At 45.2% G+C, this 22,519-nt stretch overlaps 1 protein-coding gene across 1 annotated transcript in view; it reads right to left on the reverse strand.

The window, feature by feature from the left end:
• The window catches only part of TRAPPC9 (trafficking protein particle complex 9), a 171,630-nt gene that overhangs the window by 5,831 nt on the left and 143,280 nt on the right, over positions 1-22,519 (reverse strand). The window contains exon 18 of the mRNA XM_018563618.1: positions 541-683. Within this exon, the coding sequence (XP_018419120.1) occupies positions 541-683 (143 nt within the window). The remainder of the gene's footprint in view (positions 1-540; positions 684-22,519) is intronic.

The raw sequence follows: 22,519 nt of genomic DNA on the forward strand, positions 1-22,519 counted from the left end.
CCTCATCGGACTCCCCTGACAAGGCAGGGGATGGCAAGGGCAGAACCCGCTGCCTAGGTGGGCGCTGCATCAAGGCGCGCACCATGCGCGTCACAAACCCATCCATGGCAGAGGAAAAATATTCCAGGGACAATGCGGTACCGCGGTACCACCGACCCCCCCTGAAGAACCGGAGGGACGCACGGATGATTGGCAAAACAGCGCAGGCGTACAGGACGCACAAAGAGGGGGTCTAGAGGGGCCAGCAGAGCGCAGCCCACAACCCCCACACGGCAACGTAGGAGAGAGTCATCCCTGCGATCCAATCTATACCGCAGAAAATACCCCACTGACCGGAGACCACCAGGCAAAGGGAAGAGGGACCCACAGTAATTCAAGACCCTCAGCATTTATTCCGGCCCAGATAGCAGACCCTGCAAAGCGGAGGAGCTCTGCACGCCGTATCCTCCCCATGCTTTTTTTTTCAGTTTTTTGCTCAGCTGGAATTTTCCGGGTTTGTTTATTTATATTTTAAAGGGCAAAAAGGGAAATAAATCTTACCTTGTAGCAGGAAGTGTGCTGACACGGGTGAAGAAAACCGAGGGTTCTACATCCACGTGCAACCCAAGGGACAGGTTCCGGTAATACCCTTCAACATGACCTGGACCTCCGGAGTACTTAAAGTTCAGAATCCCTTCCAGAGTCTGCAATAAAAGGAACAATGTGGTAAATTTAACATCTTTTGGGAACTGGATGAGAAAAATTAGAATCTCCCACCATTCTGAACATTTTCAAATACACCCATTACAGATAAATAAATGGATTCAGACTTTTTGTGGGCTAGTATAATGGCCCTTGCATTTGTAAAGCGTCCTAATGGTCTAATGAAACCAACCAAACTCTCCCCCAGTAAGACTTCTCAATCCTGTCCTGCAATGAAGCAACTGTGAATTTTTATCAAGAAAGTAACATGCATCAGTTTTTTGTAGGGATGTACAGATACTTTTCGAGTACCAGTGCAGATACTTGGCATTTTCATGAGAACTACCAGGGTTGCAGCGGTTGCAGCTGGGACCTGGCTCTGGCGCTCCACCGCTGTCCTGAAATCATTAGTCTGTATTGTTTTAGAAAAACTGTCACATGACACTAAACAAAAATGTATCAGTACTCGTACTTGTAAGTACTCGGCAAGTACCAGTACTCGTACTCGCAAAACTGGTATCTGTGCATCCCTTTATTTATATTTATAAAAACAAAATCATACATTAATACAGAGATGTACAAATCCCGGGAGCTCCGTGTGCTCCTTACAAATGACAGCGGCCTCCTAACTTCTGAATTTTTCTCTAGTCTAGTCTTGGAGTGCAAAAGTATCGGTACATGTACTCATACTTGTACCGAGTACTGTACTTGGTATCTGTGCAACCCTAGTTTTTTGTGTGTTGACCATTTTTACAGACTTTCCACCTTCATATTTTTGCCCAATATTTCCTTTGGAGTCACAGAAATAGAAACTCAGATGGCTGCGTTATCAGGATGGGACATGGCCATTGCTGGAGGTATCTTCCCACATTTCATCCCTGAAGACTGGAGGCCTGGGATGCTGGCTGTGGCTAGAACACAAGTTAGGGTAAATATTAGCATGTAGTGCAACCTTTATGAAAAAAATTTAAAATATCGAGGTACAGATTGCTTGAAAATGGAGGAACGAGGCAATACTGATTTTTTTTTAAGGTGGCCGTAGCTTTAATATTCATAATATACAATAGTACTTAAAAGAGAACTATGGGGTCAGTGTTTTTCCCCATAGTTCTCTTAAGGGTCACAGGGGGACATATACTAGCATCCTCCCGTGACCCAAAGCTCAGTATATCGCGAGCTACCGAGCCCGCCGCAGCCGGGACGGATCCCGACATTACTGTCGAGATCCACCCAGCTGCGTGAGTGACAGATGTCTCTGCCTATCTAGAGGCAGAGCCAGCTGTACCCACCCCCTCCCCGTCCGTTCCTCCAGTCAGCGCTGGAGGATCGGAGCGAGGAGGGGGGGGGGATCCCTGCGGGGAGCGGTGACTGACAGCTACTGCTCTCTGCAGGGAGGTGATCGAGAAGTGACCGAGCGACGGTATGTGTTCACTCACTTACCGATCTATTGAGCCGACGTGTGACAGTTTCATTGTCACACGGCGGATCGAACTATGAGGCTATGATTTTCACTTACCTCATAGTTCTCCTTTAACCACTTTATTACTTCTATATAAGGTCAGCTGACCAGGCTGATTGAGCTTATATCTAAATCAAGTCAGCTGACCAGACTGATTGAGCTTACAATAGGATTGTTCACTTTGGTCCACCAGGTGAAATGGGTAGCATGGATGGCTGTGGCTCAGTTTTACCAATTCTAACGGTCGTACGGGTCTTCTTTTTTATTTCCATACAAGGTCACCTGACCAGGATGGCTGAGCTTATTTTAGGATATTTCACTTTGGTCCAGCAGGGTAATGCAGTGGCAGGGATATAACTATCAGCAGAAAGGGACACGGCATTAAGTGAACCATTGAAGGGATATACATAAGTCGTTTTACCGCTCCTTTAAGCTTTATACTCTAAACACGGTGAAAATTGAATTTTAGGAGAAACTCATCTAGCTTAGATTTGCCTCTTAACCGCGCAGATCCTCCAGAGAACGCCAGAAAACAAGAAAACAACATATGCTGCAAAATTCCAGGTGTCACTTAAAAAGATAAGCGCGCCTGCTAAGGATTCGGAAAGTTGAACGCTCTTTTCATGCGTCGTGTCAGTTTTGCTGTAGATTTACAACAAGGGGCTCTCTTGAAGCATTAATTGAAAAAAGGAAATTTGAAGTGATAAAGAACACAACGATCGTAAGAATGATGGAAAGCAAAAAGTCTTGAGACTCCTCTTTGGGATATTTAAAGGGGTTCTCTGCCTTGCCCACAGATGTATTCTTGAACCATTGAAAGGAGCGATTTTAGTTGGTCTCAGGACCTCAGAAGCTTTAAGCCTGTCCTACCGAATCCAAAAATAAAACAGTTTTGGTTGCAATTAATTTAAAATGAATTAAAACAAAAAGGAAATCTGAAGTGATAAAGAACACAGCGATCTGAAGAATGATAGAAAGCAAAAAGTCTTGAGACATCTCAAGGGGTTCTCTGCGTAGCCCACAGGTTTATTTGAACCACTTAAAAAATGGACTTGGGTGGAGGTCCTGAGGACCACAGAATCTTTACGCTAGACCTACTGAATCCAGAGTTGGGCTCATTCAAATGGTGAGTTCCTGCAAGGTGTGTACTTAAGTGTGGTGCCATTCAATGTGATTGGCTCCCCAATACACTGCACAATAATGCAACTTAATGGAACTTAATGTCGAAAAAGGACAACCAATACATGGGGGGCTCTGTTGGGAAGCCCCCCATGTCTTCATCAAAAGTCGATTTATTTTTTTGATCAACTTTTATCAAAGGAGCAGGTCCACAAACTCTCACCCAAAGAGTGACTGCAGCCAATGCTGTATTCTGACAAAGGCACACCCAATGCTCTAAGGATAGAATAGGCCAGTGGGGGGAAATAGGGTTTGACAAGGCTCATGTATGGCCAGCCTTACACAGGGGTCCCACAGGGGTTCTAATCTTCGCCATTCTATACAAAACTAGAAGACAATGTGGACCAGATATACACTTTAAAGAAGAACTCTAGGTACATTAACCTTAAACACTCAGGTAACCCAAGATGAAAAAGAATACTTGACCCTTGCAGTACGGTTGTGTCGTCCCCCCTGCAAGGGTCAAGTATTCGTTTTCATCTAGGGTCCAAAATAACAAAGATCTACTCACCCAAACTTGGTCCTGCATGGCTGGTAGACTGCCTGCCGCCTCTCCCCCCTTTGGCTCCAGTGATGGAATGTCTCCTGGCGTCCTCATGTCTAGATGTGATGACACACAGATCCTTAGACTGCAGAAACAGAGGGGGAGAGAGGCTGCAGGGATCGGACTAGCAGCCAGGTGGGTCTGAGGTTCAGGTGAGTATCTCTTAATTATTTTGGACCCTAGACCAAAATCAGCACTTAACCCTTGCAGTGCAGGGGTAGACCCACTACAAGGGTTACATTTTATTCTGCCCTGTGTTCTTCTTTATTAAAACACGTAACCTGACTAGGGGTGCTCACATAACCTGACCAGGGGAGCTCACATTTTTGCATACAAGCGTACAGCTAAAAAAAAAGTTAAATTAATTATAAGGAAGGTTTGCCAGGATGTAAATCTGTCGGATGCTGAGGTCCCACTGGGATCAATTTATTGTTATTTGTTTTGAAATACCCCCTTCCGAAGCATGGAGTGTCAGGGAATGTGTCACATATCACAGGAAAATCAATGCGGTCACTTGCCTTTGCTCGATAAAAAAACAAACTTTACTTTATTACCGACAGATCATCGCCCTGAGATGAATGACATCACAGGAGCCGAGTCATTCCAGGGCCGCTCTCTGGAGTACAATCCCTCGCGCTGTGACCCCTCCGCCCTGACTTCTCTTCTTTACACATCAGAAAACTACAGAGCACAAACCAGAAGAGAGAACTGGCCGCTTTTTATAAAACCCGATTTAACAAGTCCATTCTTTGGAACAATAAATAAATGCACACATCTTCATAAAAGGAAACAAAAATGTGCATGTAATTAATTTTTTTGCATTGGAACCAATAACGCATTGCAACCGTGACAATTGGATGGCGGGTGCAATGCTCTGACTCCTGCAGACTCTTTCTCCCGACCATACCATCCACAACTCTGACCCAGGTTACATCTCCAACCTTGTCTCAAAGTATCACCCTAACCGTCCCCTACGCTCCTCCCAAGACCTCCTGCTTTCCAGCTCCCTAGTCAACTCCTCCCATGCTCGCCTCCAGGACTTCTCTAGAGTCTCTCCCATTCTTTGGAACTCCTTACCCCAACCTGTCAGTCTTTTTCCCCACTCTGACTGCCTTTCAGCGATTACTACTCATCTCTTTAAGGAAGCCTAAAAACAAAAAAGGACAAGCGCTCAACCAGGGGGTACAAACTTACACTGCCCTCCAGTGCTCTTTGACCCTCCCGGCCATTCCCGCCGGCGTCCGTTCCTGCCCGAACCGCCGCTCCGCTTCTCGAGCCGACTGACACAGAGCTGACGGCTAACAGCACCTTGAACACACAGTGCCCTCGGCTGCAACGACCCAGCCTGGCCAGCTGAGTCCTTGCAAGAGACAGCTGTTCTTCCGTCACAGCCCACGTCCTCGCAGGCAGTTCACCCACCAGACCACTGGACTCCTTAGGTCTGCACTCACCCAGGGTCCTCACTGGATTTCCTCCCACAGATGACTTCTTAAACGTGAGTTTCCCTATATGCCTAGTACAGTAGTAGCGCTCTCAATACAATTTTCAATCATTTCTTTAAGGAAGCCTATCACACTTCAAACTAACCACTGTACTATCACTTTCTCAAACAATATTCCCCACACAGCTACCTCCTCATGCATCACTTGCCCCTCCCTCTTAGATTGTAAGCCCTCCTTACCATCTTGTCTTGTATTGTAATTATAATGTCTTCCCTATATTGTAAAGCGCTGCACAAACTGTTGGCGCTATATAAATACTGTGCAATAATAATAATAACAATACCAGTACCTCAGTACGGACGTTCAGTAACATGAACAGGAGTAAGGATGAATGGATTACAAGTGGGGTGATGTCACAGCACTTGTGTTGCATTGAGAAGTACAAGTCCCTCTGACGCTGTTGGGGTGTTGCAATGTGACCATGTTACACCTTGAATATGAGTGTAACATGGTCCAAAGGTACACTTAGCCTTTTAGATCGTTTCAAAACCCGCATTCCATAGATGTTAAATTTGCAGTTCTCAAAAGTAAAAAGGCATGAAGGCACTTCTGTTATGTGGTGGCAACTGACCCCCTATTTTGTTCCTGCATTGTCGCCCTTTCACATAGTTAGTCAGGTTAAAAAAGACTAGGGATGCACCAATATATCGGCCGCCGAAACATATCGGCCAAAAATGGCACTTTTGGCTAAATGCAGAAAGGGCAATTTTTCTGCCGATATAGCAGTGCATCCCTGCTTTCTTTACTGCCCGCTGGGCGCTGCTCTGTGTCCCAGTGGGGAGGAGAGAAAGTGTCACAGGTGGCGGAGCGCTCCTGTCATAGATGGGCAGAGTGGTGTGTGGGCGGAGACCGGCGGCACTGTCACAGGAGGCTGAGCTCTCCTCCCGCACCACTCGCTCAGCCTCCTGTGACAGCGTGTCAGGATGGAGAGCGAGTACAAACACTCAGTGATTATCAGTGATCGCTGAGTGTTTGTAGATAATTGAGGACAGAGTATGGTTACTATATTCTCATGTTATGAATGAACAGGAACACTCAGTATAGAGGATTCCTGTTCATTGATAACAGGGGATACAGAAAAAGAGATTCTGTGGACTCTGTGTTCTCAATCTCTTTTTCTATTTTAAAAGGGAAATATCAGGGGTCTGTTTAGATCCCCAATATTTCCCTGAAGCACCTAAAAGTAAAATTAAAATAGTTAATAAAAATAAATACAAATTAAATATTTAAAACAAATTAAAATGTTTAAAAAAAATAAATAAAAATGTATTTTTAAAAATGTGAAAAAGTTTGAAAAAAAACTTTCGGTTTCGGTCTGACATTTTTTTGTTTATTTTGGGTTTGTTTTGGTTTTAACATTTTCATTTCGGAGCACCTCTAAAAAAAAGACACAAATCTACAAGAAACATAGAACAAAAAAAAAAAAGGATAGAAAAATTTATATAAACAGATTCCTATGTCCACAGTTAACCATAGCTAATCCAGAGGAAGGCAAAAAACTAAATTCAAATTTGCTCCAACAAGGGACCAATATTGGATATTTCTTGGTCAACTAACATGCTCCCCGGTAGAGGTTACAGGCGTACCAACACACATTGCAAGCCTGGTCCACTGTTGTCATTTTTGGGAAGGAAAATGAATTCCTGGATACCATCCACACATGTATTAACTCCTCACAGTTACCAGAATGCAATACTCCCACTATGGGGTCCTTTAAGCTGAACATATAACCTGTCTGCGGCCCGAGCGTCCATTTCTAGGTTCTGTTTAAAGCATCCAAAGCCAAGCAAATGGCATCAGGGAGCAAGACTGGGTCCATATTGCCGAGCACAGGAGACCTTGAGTAACGCACGTGCCACATGTCCATTACCCCCACAGCTTTTTATTAAGTGAACACATAATTAAACGGCTCTACAAAGAGCCAACACAATCCTATTTCATAAGACTTCAGGGGATTGTTAAGGTTGTTATCAAATCTGGAACATGGTAATCACAAAATGACTAATTACAACCTGTAGACAAGTGGTTAATCATTTCTGTACATGGCGGATAATCAGCACTTAGTCGACTGACTGCGTGAAGATAAAAAAAAAGCTGCCCAAAAATCTCCCCAGAACATCTGATAACATCAAAAAAGAAACAAATGATGTTCGAAATGTAGTTTGACTTTAACATTGGATTTTGGAATGAATGGAGTTTTTAATAGAAATCCACATTCACTGTTAGAATTTGAGACAGGTTTTCCATACGTTTCTCTCCATTTGTTTCATCATTACGGACAAAATTGATTGTCCAAATTGATCCCATAAAAAAAAATCAAATGAACGTTGTGAAGGTCTTGGCTAGAATGGCAGAAAAGGTTGTGGATGGGAGATATTTGTCACCCACAATGTGGACTGGGTCCAGGGAATCCTGGTGAGGAAAACATGTTGGTTTCCCTTTAAGAGGCTGATGAAATTTAGGGATGCACCAATACTGGTACTAGTATTGATACAGATGCCGAGTATTTGGCCCAGTATTCGTACTCGCCCAAATGCTCCTGATGCCTATCCTGATATCGGAACTTCTGGTATAAGGAAGCCGGGCGGCGAGTGATTACACGCTGCTCGGCTTCCTGATTGGCCGGCTCCATGCTCCCTCATCACCCAGGAGCTGGCTTGCCAGCCAATCAGGAAGCTGAGGGGCGGTAATGACTTGCCGCCGGCTTCCTGATTGGCCGGTAAGCCAGCTCCATGCTCCCTCGTCACTTGGTGATGAGGGAGCATGGAGCCGGCTTCCCGGACAATCAGGAAGCCGGGCACCATGTAATCACTTGCCGCCCGGCTTCCCGATTGGTCGGGAAGCTGACCAATTAGGAAGCCAGACAGCAAGTCATTACCCGCCCCCAGCTTCCTGAATGGCCAGAAAGCCGACTCTTTGCAATCGCTAATTGTTAAGCTTGTTATCGCTAATGGGACTTCCGGTACTGGCACCTGGCGCTCCCCTCTGATATCAAAATTTGGACAGGCCCTCAAAATCATTATATACGGGACAGGACCCACGAGGGCAGCCACACGACTATGTGGGACCAGCCATAGAGGATGCAGGTGTAGAGGAACCCTTCCGGATATAAGCTAAGTATTCCTCTGGTTTACTCCTCCTTGAACCAAACCAAAATGTGATCCTTGCTACCTGGGGGGGTGGAGGGGTCACATACTACTAATTGTTGATCCCTCACTGCAGTTCAGCATTAAACATTTTATGAAATTATATCAGAATTTGACTTGGTCGCAGCCTCTTGTACAGCAGCACACAGACTAGGAGAGGAATGGTTATACTTGGGGTCAATCAGGTGCCCAGAATTCACTTGTGCCTCTGTTGCTGCCCATTCACTGTCTAATCACAGGCTGGGGGAATTGAGGTGACCCATTTAGCTTTGTTACTCAACTGCAGCAGAGCTGTGTATTTAGCTGTTAAGGGGGAACGCCAGTTAATATTTTTTATTTATTATTCGAAAAATTCCAAATGCACCAACGCTTTCCCAGGATCCCTCGTCGGTTCAGCATTGGCGGTTCTCTATGTTCCTCTGAGCCCAGCCTGTCCTTTACATGCCGGATCCACAGTACTCCAGGACTGAATGGTGCTCACACATCATTACATGGGCACCATTCAGTCCATGAAGAATAAGCGCCCCTGCCGCCAGAGTAAGAAGAGGAAGCTGCTGTGACGCCTCTGGACCTGATAGAAGACTGCAGGAAGAAGGTATCTATAAGGATGGGATCACTTTACGTCACTGGATAATGACAAACATGGAAAAGGGTTGGGAATCCGACGACTGTACTATTCCATTCACGTGGATTTTACAGCCTTCTCCGCTGTATGGAAATATAATACGTGTTCTGTAATTGTTACAGCTAAAGGCATCATCTAATGACACAGATATACATCAACACATAATTAAATTCCTTCCCTGGGTACTTTCTCACACGTCTGTGTCAATTAGGGCTCAGACACAGAAACAGGATAGATATCTGCACACTTTTCATCTGCGAAAGGTAATTACAACACCCTCCGGTCAGGCTTTTCATTCTGGAATGTAGGCGCCGTGATGTCATCAGCGAGGAGGCTTTCCCCTGCTGGGGCCGGGAATTAGGCAAATTAGCAGCTAGCTGAATATTACAAAGAGCGGAATGAATGATATAAACAGATAAACGGCAGCACTCTCTTCTGAGAAAGACGCCACGCCGCTTAAAAAAATGTGTTAGGATTTAAGGGGAACCTTTCACAAAAACATATAGAGGGCGGGCCAAAAGTAGGTTTACATTGAAATTGAAGCCCAGCTGTCCAACACTCTTACATGGCCTTATGGAGGATGATTTGGAGTGTTGGTTGCAATATGAGATGATGCATAACCAAACAAACCCGACTTTCTTGGTCCTCATAAATTCTCAGGCCACACGATCAGCCAAAATTGTGTATACTGGGAAGATGAAAATCCACATGTGACTATCACAACTGAACTGAACCAGCCAGGCATCATGGTGTGGGATGGCCTGTCCATCAATGGTGTCATGGGGCCTTTTCCTATTAATACAACTGGATGGTAACAATCACCTAAACATGTTGCATAATATGGTGGTGGTGCCACAGCTCACAACCAGGGCTGACACTAAAATGTTCTTTCAACAAAATGAGGCCCCTCATCGTTGTCCTTTGTTGGTACAGAGTTACCTTGATATCCCCTTCCAACAGCCTTGGATTGGACAACATGGCAGTATTAACTGGCCAACACATTCACCCGACCTGACACCTTTGGACTTCTTTTCTCGGGGCATAGTCAACGGTAAAGTTTTTGAGAAGTTCCACATAGTGGTTGACGAATTGAAGGAGTTCATCTCACAAGCATTTATGGACATTAATGGTAACCAGCATTTGTGTGTTGCTGTGCGTTACAGTGTTGGGGACATAATTTAGGAACGTTGCAACATTGATGGGGACATTTTGAACGCCTAAGAGACTAAACAATGTCACTGTGTTGGGGACAAAATCCAGGAACAGTGCAATGTTGACGGAGAACATTTTGAGAACCTAAGAGACTAAACAATGTAACTGTGTCGGGGAAAGGATCCAGAAACATTGCAACGTTGATGGGGACCTTTTGAGAACCTAAGAGACTAAGAAATGTCATGGTGTCGGGAACAGGATCCAGGAATGCTGCAACGTTGACGGAGGACATTTTGAGCACTTAAGAGACTTAATGTTACAGTGTCGGGGACAGAATCAAGGAACACTGCAAAGTTGATGGAGGACATTTTGAGCACCTAACAGGCTAAACAGTGTCATGGTGTCAGGGACAGGTTGTCGGGATGTTGCAACATTGATGGAGGACATTTCAAGCATCTAAGAGACTAAACAGTGCCATGGTGTCAGGGAAAAGATCCAAGAATGTTGCAATGTTGATGGAGGACATTTCAAGCATCGAAAAGACTAAGAGATTAAACATGACCTGGTCAGTACTGTACATCTATATTTGGCCATATTTTTCTGAGTGGAAAATAAATAAACAAAACTAAAAAATAAATAACATTAAAAATGGATGCACACCATTGCTCTGGACCAGCTTCCTAATAGTGACAGCGGTGGACCATATCTGCACAATGTTTGTCAGCATGGCCACTTGTAATCTCTACCAGGGATACATGTGACAAGGTGACAACACAGTAGCTCTACTAGGAGACAGTTGTCACATTATAATAGGATGTACCCGAATAAGGACCTGCCTTATTTTAGACCCAGCTATGTCACGCAAGGCTGACAGATCACGGCTGGAGGGAGGGGCTGGCAGGGGGTTGTACATAGCTTCCTGAAAACATCACAGCACCCTGACAGTACTCCTCTCAAGAGCACACAGCTCTAATGCAAGCACTGGGATGGCTGTTAGGAGGGGTTATGCAAATATCAAAACTTGATGGGTACATATCAGTCTGGAGGAGTGGGTGTTCCTAAACCAGGGGCGTCCCGGGGCTGGGTGACACCCGGAGCGGTAACCGAGTGTCACCCCGCCGAGACGTCAGTGCGCATGCGCGTGACGTCATCGTGCAAGCGCAGCAGTATTCTGATACCTGCCGGCGGCCATCTTGGTGATGGACGCCGGCAGAGAGAGGAGGGGACAGTCACCCGGCGGGATAAGGTATGCCGCCGGGTCCCCTCCTCTCTCCTGATACTGTCGGGCGTTCGGTCCATGACCGAGCGCCTGACTTTTCAGAGGGGGGTGACACCAAAATGGCTGTGAGTCATTTTGGTGTCACCCCTCCAATGGTGTCACCCGGGTGCGGGCCGCACCCCCCGCACCCTCCTTGTGACGCCATTGTCCTAAACAGGCTGCATTTGCATGCAGACCACTTTAGGCAACGCCCACATGTGATGGTAAGCCTTCATGATTGAAAGAACTGAAATCCAATGAATGAAAGGAGCGGGACAATGACAGTCAGGCTGAGCAGGAAAGTGCTAGATGATGCTAATGTCCTCCTGCCAGGAAATGAGGCAGGCTCTATGTGACTTGCTGCAGCTTCTAATGCACGTTGTTGCACGAGAAGCTCCCAGTGTGCAGTGACATCAGAAGAAGCCATTGCAGTCGAGGAGAGGAGCGGATACAACTGTGCAAGACTGAAGGGAAGGTCGGAGTTCAGCTTTAATTACCTCTTATCATTGAAGACGTAATAACCTATTCTAAGATAAGACCCCTTTTAAAGAAAGATTAGGAACATACTGAACCCACTAATTCTTTTCCCCCTGCGACAGCCTGCAGTTTTTAATAAAGACGTGTAGCGGGATATCTGCACAAAGCATGGAATTAGACATTCAATTTTACACTAAAACAGCAGAGAATAATAGGGAACGCCCTCCCAGGCATCTCTGCCTCCATCTCTCTATACATTGCCATTTGTACCTGACGGAGTACAAACGGCAATTATAATTTCTATGATGAGCGTGGTAGTAATTTCATGAAAGGAAGCAGTAAGAAAAAAAGAGAGAGAGAGAATTGGGCAATGTTTAAGGGCCCATTCACACTTGTGCGTCGTGGAAAGTCGCACTAGAATGAGTTAACGTGCGTCACCACAATGCATGACAATGCACTTTGCTCTATGTGCATTTTTTACATAAAGCTCAACATAAAGCTCCATTGCGTTGCACTGTTTTTTTTTAAAGAGGGCCTTTTCATCCATTGAGGTGCATTGGCAGCCCATTCATAATGCCGCGTGGCACTGCATGTGCATTAGTGCACAGCAACAGAACGCTTATGTTAGTGTGAATGGGCCCTAAAAGCCAGCTCGGCCCCTTTGCTATTTTAGATCACTCTTAGATTCTACTAAGGAGCTCTATCGAGAGTCATTTGCATCTTTGCACCAAAAAAAGAGAGGCCGGAACTGCCAATACATTGTGGGTCAGAAGGTGAGCGATGCGTTTGAGTCAGATAAGTCAAGGCCCCAGTTGCTGTGAGCAACCACAATGGACTGAATGAATTTGTAAGGTTGCTGCATTCACCTTGTGGACCCCACGCTGCATCAAATACACTGCCTGGCCAAAAAAAAATAACCACCTGGATTTCGGGCAGTGTTATGACCTGGGGTTGTTTCAGTTGGTCAGGTCTGGGTTCAGCAATGTTATGTCCCCAAAGAATGAGGTCAGCTTCTACCTGAATATACTGAATGACCAGCATTTGCCATCAATGGATTTCTTCTTCCCTGATGGCACATTGGGCATATTCCAAGATGACAATGTCAGGATTCATCGGACTCAGATTGTGAAAGAATGGTTCAGGGAGCATGAGACATCAATTTCATGGATTGGCCACCACAGAGTCCAGACCTGAACCTCTTTGGGATGTGCTGGAGAAGACTTTACACAGAGGTCCGATTTTCCCATCATCACTACAAGATCTTGGTGAAAGATTAATTTCACTCTGGATGGAAATAAATGTTGTGACATTGTATAAGCTTATCGAAACAATGCCAAGGTGAATGCGTGACGTAATCAAAGCTAATGGCGGTCCAATGAAATATTAGAGTGTGTGACTTTATTTTTGGCCTGGCAGTGTATGTTAGTTGTTATTTATCCACTATAAAGCAAGCCTGTGCTTTGCCCATGCAGGGTAACATTGCAAGTCCAAGCCAAGACCAAGTACAATATAAAGCCAAAGGTTTGTAGGCACCTGACCATCACACCTAATACAGTAAACTCCCCATTATCCGTCATCCACGGGGATTGGTAGATTCCGGATAAATGTAGTTGCTGGTTGCTTGAGAGTTTCTATTAAAAAATAGGTCTAATTAATGCCATACCCCATACTATACCATAAACTCTGTATTGACTTCATATTACTATTGAAATTCAGTATAAAAAACAAATTAAGACAAATAGAAACAGGATCATTTCCAGGATAATACATGCCGCAGATCAGCAGGACAGTGAGTACACAGGGGATTTTTTTTCTGGTTAGATGAGAGTTCTGGTTAGTTGAATACCGGAAAACAGAGAGTTTACTGTATATGGTCACAAATATCTCCTAATGATTGAGCTCTGGTGATGCCAGTGAAGAGTTCTGGTAATGCTACAGAATACAAAGACATTTTAGACAATTCTGCTCCTCCAACCTTGTGGTAACAGTTTGGTGAAGACCATTTTCTGTTCCACCATGACTGTGCCTCTATGTACAAAGCCAGCTCCATAAAGACATGGTGATGAGTTTGGTGTGGAGCAACTCTAGTGGCCTGCACTAGAGTTTAGTTTATGAAGGAACACAGAAGTACTGAGCACTATTCTCTGCCATGTTCATTTACAAATTGAAGGAGATCGGTAAACACAAGAGGCATGTTTACTAACCTTTACGCTCACCATCCAAAACAGACAAGCCACCGGTGAGACCAGCATGGAGCCAGGGTCATCGGCTGGGGAGGAGGAGGAGGAATGCTGGAGGGCACAAAAGGGCTGTGGGGAGAGTAGTACTGCAGAAGGGCACACAATCCGCCCTCCAGAGCAATACCAGAGGCAGCAAGCAGCAAAGGAAGAAGGAGGCCACGCTGCTTGAAGGTGGTGGCAGGGAACGGTGGTGGTCAGGGCTGGATTTCCCACAAGGCCACCGAGGCCCGGCCTCAGGGCAGCAGGGAGTAGAGGGGCAGCAGGGGGTGTGGAATTCCTATTGCCCGATGCCTGGGACATGCAGTTCCGTGGCGCATTGAGGAACCTGGCCTTGGGGCAGCAGAGAGAGTAAATCCAGCCTTGGTGGTGGTCACATTTGTTATGAATGGCTGACAAGGACCAAGGCTTCATCAAACTTTTGCCACCACTGCCGTGATCACTGACCAATACCTAACCACATCAACGTGTGCGATTTAAGATGTGTTGCCTTTAAATTTTACTTCCAGGGAATGTAGGAAAAAAATAGAATTTAATGTTAATGTTTAATTCAGGCTTGCTGCATTCTTCAAGTGTCCCTACCTGCACCCAAAACAAATTAGCGAGTTATATCTCCTATGAGATCTGCAGCAGACGGAGATTGGGAGACAGCCAGGTGACCTAGATGAAAACACTGCAGCGTCTGCTCCGCACTTCACATCACATCTAATTAGGGAATTATACACACTTATGAAATCTGGAGTCCTGGTCATATTGACAAAAAAACAAGACGAAGCCTCGCTGCGGCGTTTCGAAGATAAGAGACTATTAAAACTAGATCCTTATTCAAAAAACAAGATATGTAGAAAGAAAAGGAATAGGGGGGGAGGGTGGTATTTAGGGTGAACAATGACTCATTTCTAACACATTAATAACACCATTTAATTTCATTATTTTTTTCACTTACAAAAAAGGTTCTTTGACATTCACCAATTCTCAACTATGAAAGAGCCCGTTGTAGCATGGCTGTTATACAGTACATGCAATCCCCGGGTTACGAAGAAGATAGGTTTTGTAGGTTTCTTCTTTAAGTTGAATTTGTATTGAATTATGTAAGTTGGAACAGGTACATTTTTTAAGTGTAACTCCAGCCCCCGAATTTTTTTTAGTTTTGGATAGGATAGGGAAGGGTTAACCCCCTGTAAAGTTTGCTTTGCTGTGTGTGCCCCTGCTCAGAAGATCAAGAATACGAAATCACCTGCACTCCATACAGTGTACAGACCTTGAGTAAGAGGTTGGTGCTTGAAGTGACAACACGCATGGCGCCGTGTCAGATATAGTCCATAATAGAAGTCACCAGCACTCCATGATATGTGTAAGAAGTAAAGCACTTTTTATTCAATCGTCACATGTGTCATATAGCCAACGTCTCGGGGCCACGCATGGTCCCTTCTTCTGGGCGACATAGTGACATAGGTAACTATGTCGCCCAGAAGAAGGGACCCTGTGTGGCCCCAAAACGTTGGCTGTTTGACGCATGTGACAATTGAATAAAAAGTGCTTTACTTCTTACACATATCATCGTGTGCTAATGACTTCTATTATGGCCTGTTCAGAAGATTTCACCTCACTTTCTGTCCCTGTGACAATTGGATTTTGACAATTTTTGGTTGCCATGGAAACAAGGATTGGTGATAAACCTTCAGTGGAGACACCTTTTTCCCATGATAACTCTTACAGAAGTGAATTTCCTTTCCTAGGGGTATATTTCCTCTCACTTCCTGTTGTCTCAAGGACAGGAAGTGAGATTAAATCTTTCTAATGAGGATACAGAAAGCAGTAACAACCTCACAGTGACCCGGAAGAGGCGGGCACCCCTCGTCTTCACGTCTAACAAGAGCCAACTTCCTGTAATGTACGTACAGTACTACGAACCAGAGCCAAAAAGGCGGGCACTCCTCGTCAGCACGAGCGTGGTAGCATTACAACGACTGAAATGCTGTGCGGAACACGTTGGCTGCAGCCTGGGACCCCCCCCTGCTGTATAGTAATAGCCTCCGTTTGTAAGTGCAAGATGTATGTAAGTCGGATGGATGTTTGTAACTCGGAGACTGCCTTTATACATGACGGATGATCTGGCATGTGCTGATTTTCATCCAATGTGTTTCTTGGAACAAAGTCCACTTTTTCAAGGATGCTCGTGCACTTCAAAAGATGAGAATAACCTTATACAATGGATCTTAGCAAATTGTTTTGTGGGATGTATATTTAGCGATTCACGTGCAATGTCCATCTCATACAAGAAAAGCACACTTATAAGACACCCCGAGTGGCGGAAGTGTCCGATGCATGAAGATCCCAAGGGCCCCATAGGCTAAGGGCAGGTTCACACCATTTTCCAGACCAGAACTGGTCCGGAAAATGGTGTGAACCTGCCCGCAGTTCCAGTGCATTCCAGACCAGACAAAATGAGACATGCAGTATTTTTCTGCTCTGGTCTGGAAAGGACTGCGCTGGTATGAACAGAGGCCAGGAATAGCATAGGGATACATTAGGATGCATTTTGGGTCCGGAAACAATCTGGTCTGGTCTGGAGGTGGTGTGAATGGGCCCTAAAACTGCTCCGCATGGGGACCAAACCACCAGACACCGCCTCCTGTATGCAATGGGAGAAATCAGCACAAGGAAGATTATTTGTGATATATACTGTATAAGGATTCAATGTTACAATGGGCTCTTTCAGTTGTGCCATATTCACAAAGCTGAGTGACATGGTGTCAGTGTATTAAGGAAGTCCATCCTATAAGCATCTTCAATAAGTAACTTCTAGATTGATCTGGTTATTAAGAGTGGGATAGAAGATATGTACATTCATTATAGAAATAGATTTATTTTTTTTGTTTTTGACCGTAGATGTACGGACGGGGGCTGGGAGGAAGATTCTTCAGGAGCCTGAGCATTGCACCCCCCATCCATTGATCACACTTGCAGTGCTTTGCAGCCTCAAATGCAAGAAATTAATGAATGCACATTTTTTTCCCTTTATTAATCAGGGTGCATTGATGAATTTTTTGGAAAAGCTGGACTATGCCCTTAATGATGTGGCCTGCACATGTAAGCCCGGATTGATTCAAATAGCCTAAAAAAGAAAGAAAAGGTTTAGAAATAGGCTACCATGATCCAGATTTTATGTTCCTTCAGACTAGCTAAATTTGTATAAAGCCCAATTGGGCTCACAGGTAAAGTCAGCAGCATGAAAGCAAATGGAGTTCACCACCTTACAGTTCATCTTCTGTGTAAAGCAGCCACAGCCAGAGTAGAAAAGCATGTCGCCTGCCAGGAGCTGCAGAAGTCCAAGAGTCCCCCTTTGCTGTCGGCTCTGCAATCTGCAACATTGACCCTCCCTGCTGATGGAAAACTCTAGCTTTGACTCAGCAGGGTGTGGACGAATGTCTCTACTGGGCAGGGCCGTTCCAACCTTATTTGCCACCTGAGGCGGCCAGGAGAGGGGGGGACTGGTCAAGGTGTCAGTCAGGGGAGTGCCGTTAGTTGTCCGTGCTGCCACCCCCCCAATGAGATGCCGCCTGAGGCTACCACCTCAAACTGCCTCATTATCGGGATACCTCTGCTACAGGCACTTTAGTTTTAATCTGGTGCCTTCAGCTTTTTTTTTTATTTGGTTCTCTTCTAGTACCACCCAAAAACATAATGCAGGGTAATCTGCAGGAAGCCAACTATGGTAATATTTCAAGTCAGTCCGGGAAAACTATGCCGTGCGCAACCATTGATGTTACCAATATACTGGCACGTGTGGCTCCTCAACTTTAGGAAGGCTGCAGATTGCATTTAGGCCGAGATAATTATCATGTCCATTTGTGTGTCTCGCCAAGTCACTGAGCAGTGAAATTGCAGCCCCCTCCCCTACACGAAAGGAGCGCTTACGATGACATCCAGCAGCGCCAAAAATAGATGGCGCTGAGCCGTGTAGGGACATAAATAATGCAGTACTTATTTGATTTTCTGACTCCGTCCACTCAGCGGAGCTGTCCCTCTTGAAAGGAAACGCTTTTCGATAAATCCAGGAGAGATTAGAAGGCATATTTTAAACCTGCAGCGGCTAAAAATAGCCGGCCGTGTAATGGAAGATTGGACGCGATCTGAATGCGTACAGCTGCAGGCAAGGCCCGCTAAACGTGCCCATTAACAGACAGTTGAATGCGGGGTCAGCGAGCAGCTACGGAGGATCGCGTACAAGAAATGATACGAAGATGATAGAAAGTGTGTTTTCTTTTCTTATTTCAACGTGCTCTTTATTTAACTTTAGCAATACAGCAAATACAGCATTTCAACCAGATACACCTCGTTGTCACTGAGCATTTTCCATGATCAAAAACAAAAATGACAGTGAAGCAAAAAGAGTAAGAACTAGAAATATGTAATTGTCAACCCAAATTTAATACAGAATGATCCCGAAATGATTGCTGTATGATTTTTTCCATTTTACAATGGATGGCAGAGGTGAGGAGGATTTGGGGAACAGTTTTCACTTACTCCCGCTGCAAAGTCCCACAAATACCCTTTGATCCTGCCAGTGAACTCCACCTTCCTGTGATGGGGTGGCAACAATGCAGCACTGCCCCTGAATTCAGAGCTGTCATGGGGACAGGGGTGCCCTTACCTGGGTGTCAACGGGCATGGCGCAGGGTATAGGTTCCTTCCTCTGTTGCTTTAGTGCCCGGCAGTGGCGGGGTTGCGGGTGCGCGCACACGTGACGTTGCCGTGACCTATTAGTCAATTTGGGTGCTGGTTATTAGCAGGGAGGGCCGTGTTCACACAAACAAATTAAGTCAAAATGTTTTAAGTAGGGATGCACCGATACCAATAATAGCATCAGTGCCGATACCGAGTATTTGGGCGAGTACGAGTACTCGCCCAAATGCTCTGATGACTAGCCCGATACCCGAACTTCCAGGATCAGGAAGCCGGGCAGCGAGTCATTACACGCTGCCCGGCTTCCTGATTGGCAGGGAAGCCGACTCCATGCTCTCTCGTCAAATGGTGACGAGGGAGCATAGATCCGGCTTCCCGGCCAATCAGGAAGCCGGGCAGGGTGCAATGACTCGCCGCCTAGCTTCCTGATTGGTCGGAAAGGATAACAACAGCGCTATGGGTTAGCTAAAGAGACCACGTGGCAGACAAAGCATGCTTTGAGGCACCATTGGTTTTACTGAAACATCCTACTGACTTGTTAAAGGATGAGGCACGGCTGTCATGAGTCATTGATTTCCGTAAGGAACACATGTCTTCCAGCAAACATCGAGGAATGATGTATAAACCATTATGCATTTCCTTTAACAACAGACAGTGCTTTGGCATGTTCAGCTACTGCCATGTCCCTGTAGATTGACTGGTTGAGTATTAAAGTGTTATTATAAACCTCATCTTGCCAACATATGGTAACATTTATATGAATAAATCACTTTTTAAGACATGTGCACAGCACTCTCTCTGGCCGATCATGCTGATTGACAGCACACGCTGCAATGAAGCAGAGCGGGTAAAGCTCCCACAGCATCATGGGAGCAGACTGACAGTACACAGAATAATTATAGCGGTGATTATCCCCATGACCTCATAAACTACACCTGTGCAGATGCCTGCTCACATCTAAAGGGCTCATGTACACAAGATACTTTTCCTCTCAAAACAAGTCAAAATGAACACAAAACCAACTCAGAGCACCTTGAGCAGCAGATTGAAAAAACTCCTTCAACAACTGAAGTGTAAATCAAAGCAAATTATAGTACACTGCATTGACTTGCTTCTGAGGCCCCACGAACTCAAGGTGCGGGAGCCAAGTCCATGCCGAGGATAATGGGCATAGCAACAAAGACCCCACCGTGCAGCTTCAGCACTAAGTACTTTCCTCTATTGAGAGTGTAAGGAGCAATCAGGACACTATGCCAGCTGACTATGGCTAAAGTAGACAAAAAAATTTAATTTGGCAAAGGGTAATTGCACTTATCCTTAGGGGATCATATGCCCCCCCAAGCTGTTTGTTAATAAAACATACTGTGCATATACTATATGGCCAAACTAGCGTAGACCCCCCTCCGAATGATTACGTTCAGGTATTTCCAGTGAAGGGTATTGTTAATGCTACAGCATACAAAGACATTTTAGACAATTGTACTGTTACAACTTTGTAGCAACAGTTTGATGAGGGTCCTTTTGTGTTCAACTACGACTGTACCCATATACAAAGCCAGCTCCATAAAGACATGGTTTAATAGGTTTGGTGTGGAAGACCTCGAGAGGCCTTCACAGGCCTAACATCTACCCTGCTTTCTGTTGCAAGTCAAGTCTTCTTATCCATAACCGAAGATATCCCCTTCACACCATACAGCGATAGACACCAGAAGTAATGGGGGTGCTTGTAGTAATGTCCACGGATGGAGCCATGCGTAAAGATCACCAGCACTCATGGGATGCAATAAATCCAAATTTCTCTTTTTATTGCAGAGACATGTCACTTGTATCAAGCAGCCAACGTTTCGGAACCTCACAGGGTTCCTTCTTCAGCGCAGACATAGTGACAACCCTGCGAGGTTCTGAAACGTTGGCTGCTTGATACAAGTGAAATGTCTCTGCGATAAAAAGAGAAATTTGGATTCATTGCATCCCATAAGTGCTGGTGATCTTCATTGCTCCAAGTCTTCTTATCCAACATCATTGTCCAACCTCACAAAAGTTATTTTGGCTGAACGGGGACAAATTCCCAAAGACACACTCCAAAATCGTGTGGCAAGACTTCCCAGAAGAGAGGAGGCTGGTAACAAAGGGAGGTCCAACTCCATATTAACCCCAAGGTTTTGGAATGGGATGTCCAACAAGTTGCAATAGCTGTGATGGTCAGATGTCCACCAACATTTGGACATACAGTCTACTTGTTTCAATCCATGGAGATATTTGCTTTGTGCCCTGCCCAGTGCCATGCAGACTGTTTTAAATGGTATTCAGAACAAGAGGTCTTGCTGCACTCCTTACCGGAACATCCAAGAGACCTGTGTAGACGGGTGGGTGCTTGTAGTGACCACGGATGGCACCGTGAACAAATTCAATGAAAAAATAAAGTCACCAGCACACCAAATAGTAGTTTAGCAATCATCCATTTAATGACACATTGCCATTCAATGCAAGCGCTTTCTGGGCCTCAAAGGGTCCCCTTCATCGTCATTCTGAGCCTGATGAAGGGGACCCTTTGAGGCCCCCGAAAAAGCGCTTGCATTGAATGGCAATGTGTCATTAAATGGACGATTGCTAAACTACTATGTGGTGTGCTGGTGACTTTATTTTTTCATTTGCTTTAAATTATACTCCCAGATGGGCCCTCACCCACCCTCCCTCCAACAGGCACTAAGGGCAACATTCATTCCTGGAGGGGTGGCATACAGACTTTCCATGGGAACAGAGTATGAAGTTTGCATGTACGGAGGGCCCGGGGCATGTCTAAGAGGACCCTAATAAATGCAGTGGGATATGGTGACTACAGTGCTGTTACAAGACTGCTAAGGCAAGGAATTCAGATCCACTAAGATTAAGTGCACTTGCCTTTCAAATACTGTATGCCAGCCTTGCCTAGCTTCCCAAGCCTGAATGAATACATTCCTAGGATGCCACAATATAACAGTACAATTTAGCAGAAAATCTCCACCTTTTATCATTAAAAAGCCACCCTTCAGCTCAAGCCCAGTGACATTGTCTTGGCTCAGATGACACCATCAGTCTACTGCAGGCAGGAGAAAGCATTTTCTCAGTCTATTCTGCCCCAGTGATCAGACTATAAGTTGTCCCTTTGTAGTAGCTTGCAAGGTCAGAGGCTGCAGTAGGAGCTGATCTGTGTCAGGCATTTGTGAAGACAGCAAAGAACTGCACAGTCACCAGAATATATGTGTCATATCTAATCCGGCATCTTAGTCCAGGAGGTAGATGTTGACCCCGGTATCGTTCTTGATACCTGAGATGCTGCAGTCCTTCTGGAGGGTTAAGCAGATGAAGGCATTTTCAAGGGGGGCACTGATCTTTGTTAGAAGGAATACATACCTGGAAGGGTTAGACTTGCATATTACTTAGCATGTATGCACTTAACATGAAAATATACAACAAATACTAGGTCCTCTTTAAGTGCGGCCATGCAAATCACTTGCCACTCACTGATTCTACCGATATGTTCATGGCTAGCAGCAGGAATGCCTTCGCCATCTTGGGGTGGTATGCCTG

Source organism: Nanorana parkeri, unplaced genomic scaffold (assembly GCF_000935625.1).
Source record: "Nanorana parkeri isolate BGI_ZX_2015 unplaced genomic scaffold, ASM93562v1 scaffold680, whole genome shotgun sequence".
Taxonomy (NCBI): Eukaryota; Metazoa; Chordata; class Amphibia; order Anura; family Dicroglossidae; genus Nanorana; species Nanorana parkeri.